This window comes from Hibiscus syriacus, unplaced genomic scaffold, assembly GCF_006381635.1.
Source record: "Hibiscus syriacus cultivar Baekdansim isolate YM2019G1 unplaced genomic scaffold, ASM638163v2 tig00110300_pilon, whole genome shotgun sequence".
NCBI lineage: Eukaryota > Viridiplantae > Streptophyta > Magnoliopsida > Malvales > Malvaceae > Hibiscus > Hibiscus syriacus.
In genome coordinates, this window is record NW_024062669.1 from 219,131 (window position 1) to 220,503 (window position 1,373).

Sequence of the window (1,373 nt, forward strand, 5' to 3'; positions counted from 1 at the left end):
CAGATAATAATAATAATAATAATAATAAATTAGATATTAAACATAGTTTACCGTAAAAATCAATATACATATTTTTAACTCACTTTTTACGGGCGTGGGATTTTAATTTGAAAATAAGCATTACAGTAAAAGAAAATGGGAAAAAAATATTCTGTATCCAGTGATATAGAAGCTAATTTCCATGACAACCCAAATACACAATTGGTGGAATTAATTCCGAAAACTGCATATAATTCGCAGACTCATAAACAAAAGGGAAAAAAGAAATCGCTAATTAGTACTTCGGAGATGATGGCGAGATGAGGCCGCCATACTCCGACATGACTGTGCTGGGGCGGCCGCGATCCTTACTCGAGGAATGTTTCTTCTGGATGATTTGTTATGGTGCATGGCGCTGTTTTTCTTGTCTGGGATCAAAAAGTAAATGCCGCCTCTTCTGAGATGAGATTCAGGCGAGATGATCGAAATCTGACGCTGAGAGATGGTTTGGACAACCACATGATTGGGGTTGGCCTTGAGGATCTCGCCGGCGGTGACTGGACGTGTAATTTCTTCGACATGTCCGTTCAAATGGACGATGCGGATCAAGTCCAGGGCTCCACATGGAAGAACACAAGCCAAACAACACCTTAAACTATTGCCCATTGTGTTTGTTGGAACCCTAGCCTATAATAGTAGTAGATAAATTTTGTCAAGCTTTCCAACTATGATCTCCCCTGCTCTTCCCCTTTAGTTCTCCTTTTTATTGGAATGACTTGTCACAAACGCTGGATGATGTTTATATTTATGGACTAAAGTTTGAATATTTTATATATATATTACAAATCGAAATCAAAATTATATAAATGTTTAGTGAAAAAAAATATATAAATGTCCTACTTCTGCTCCTACTATACGAGACTCTATATTATGAATAATTAAATATAGACTTTGGAGAACTGAAATTGGATTCGGTTAAAAAATATATCATTTGTTACTAACAATTAATTAGTGTGGAATGAGACATTAAATTTATTAAGCAAGGTCATGGGTTCGAACCCTAGAGTATGTGAATGGAGCAAAATGGGTTGGAAGGGTTGCCCTCGCCTCTGCCAGTACCCGATCTAGATTAGTCGGTCAATAGATCAAATACCAGTGATTAATTCAAAAGAAAAATCATTTGTTTATAGTTTTTATAAATTTTAAATAATTAGGAGGTTTGAATTGTTAGATATTGGTTTAAATTTTAATTGATAAAATTAAAATATATTTCTTTAATAATTTTATTAATTAGATATTATTTGATATTAAAATACATAATGTAATATATATTTATTAATAGTACGAAAATATAATTTAAAAGATTATTTGATGATTACTTTTTAATATCAAAT

General features: G+C 32.6%; 1 protein-coding gene across 1 annotated transcript; it reads right to left on the bottom strand.

The window, feature by feature from the left end:
- Positions 1-270: 270 nt before the first annotated feature.
- LOC120116656 lies at positions 271-645 on the bottom strand. The gene has a single exon (XM_039137076.1). The coding sequence runs from the start codon at positions 643-645 to the stop codon at positions 271-273; it is 375 nt and encodes a 124-aa protein (XP_038993007.1).
- Between the last annotated feature and the right edge of the window lie 728 nt (positions 646-1,373).

Excerpts from the sequence above, each read along its gene's own strand:
- LOC120116656 (XM_039137076.1), bottom strand. The coding sequence starts at position 645 with ATGGGCAATAGTTTAAGGTGTTGTTTGGCTTGTGTTCTTCCATGTGGA.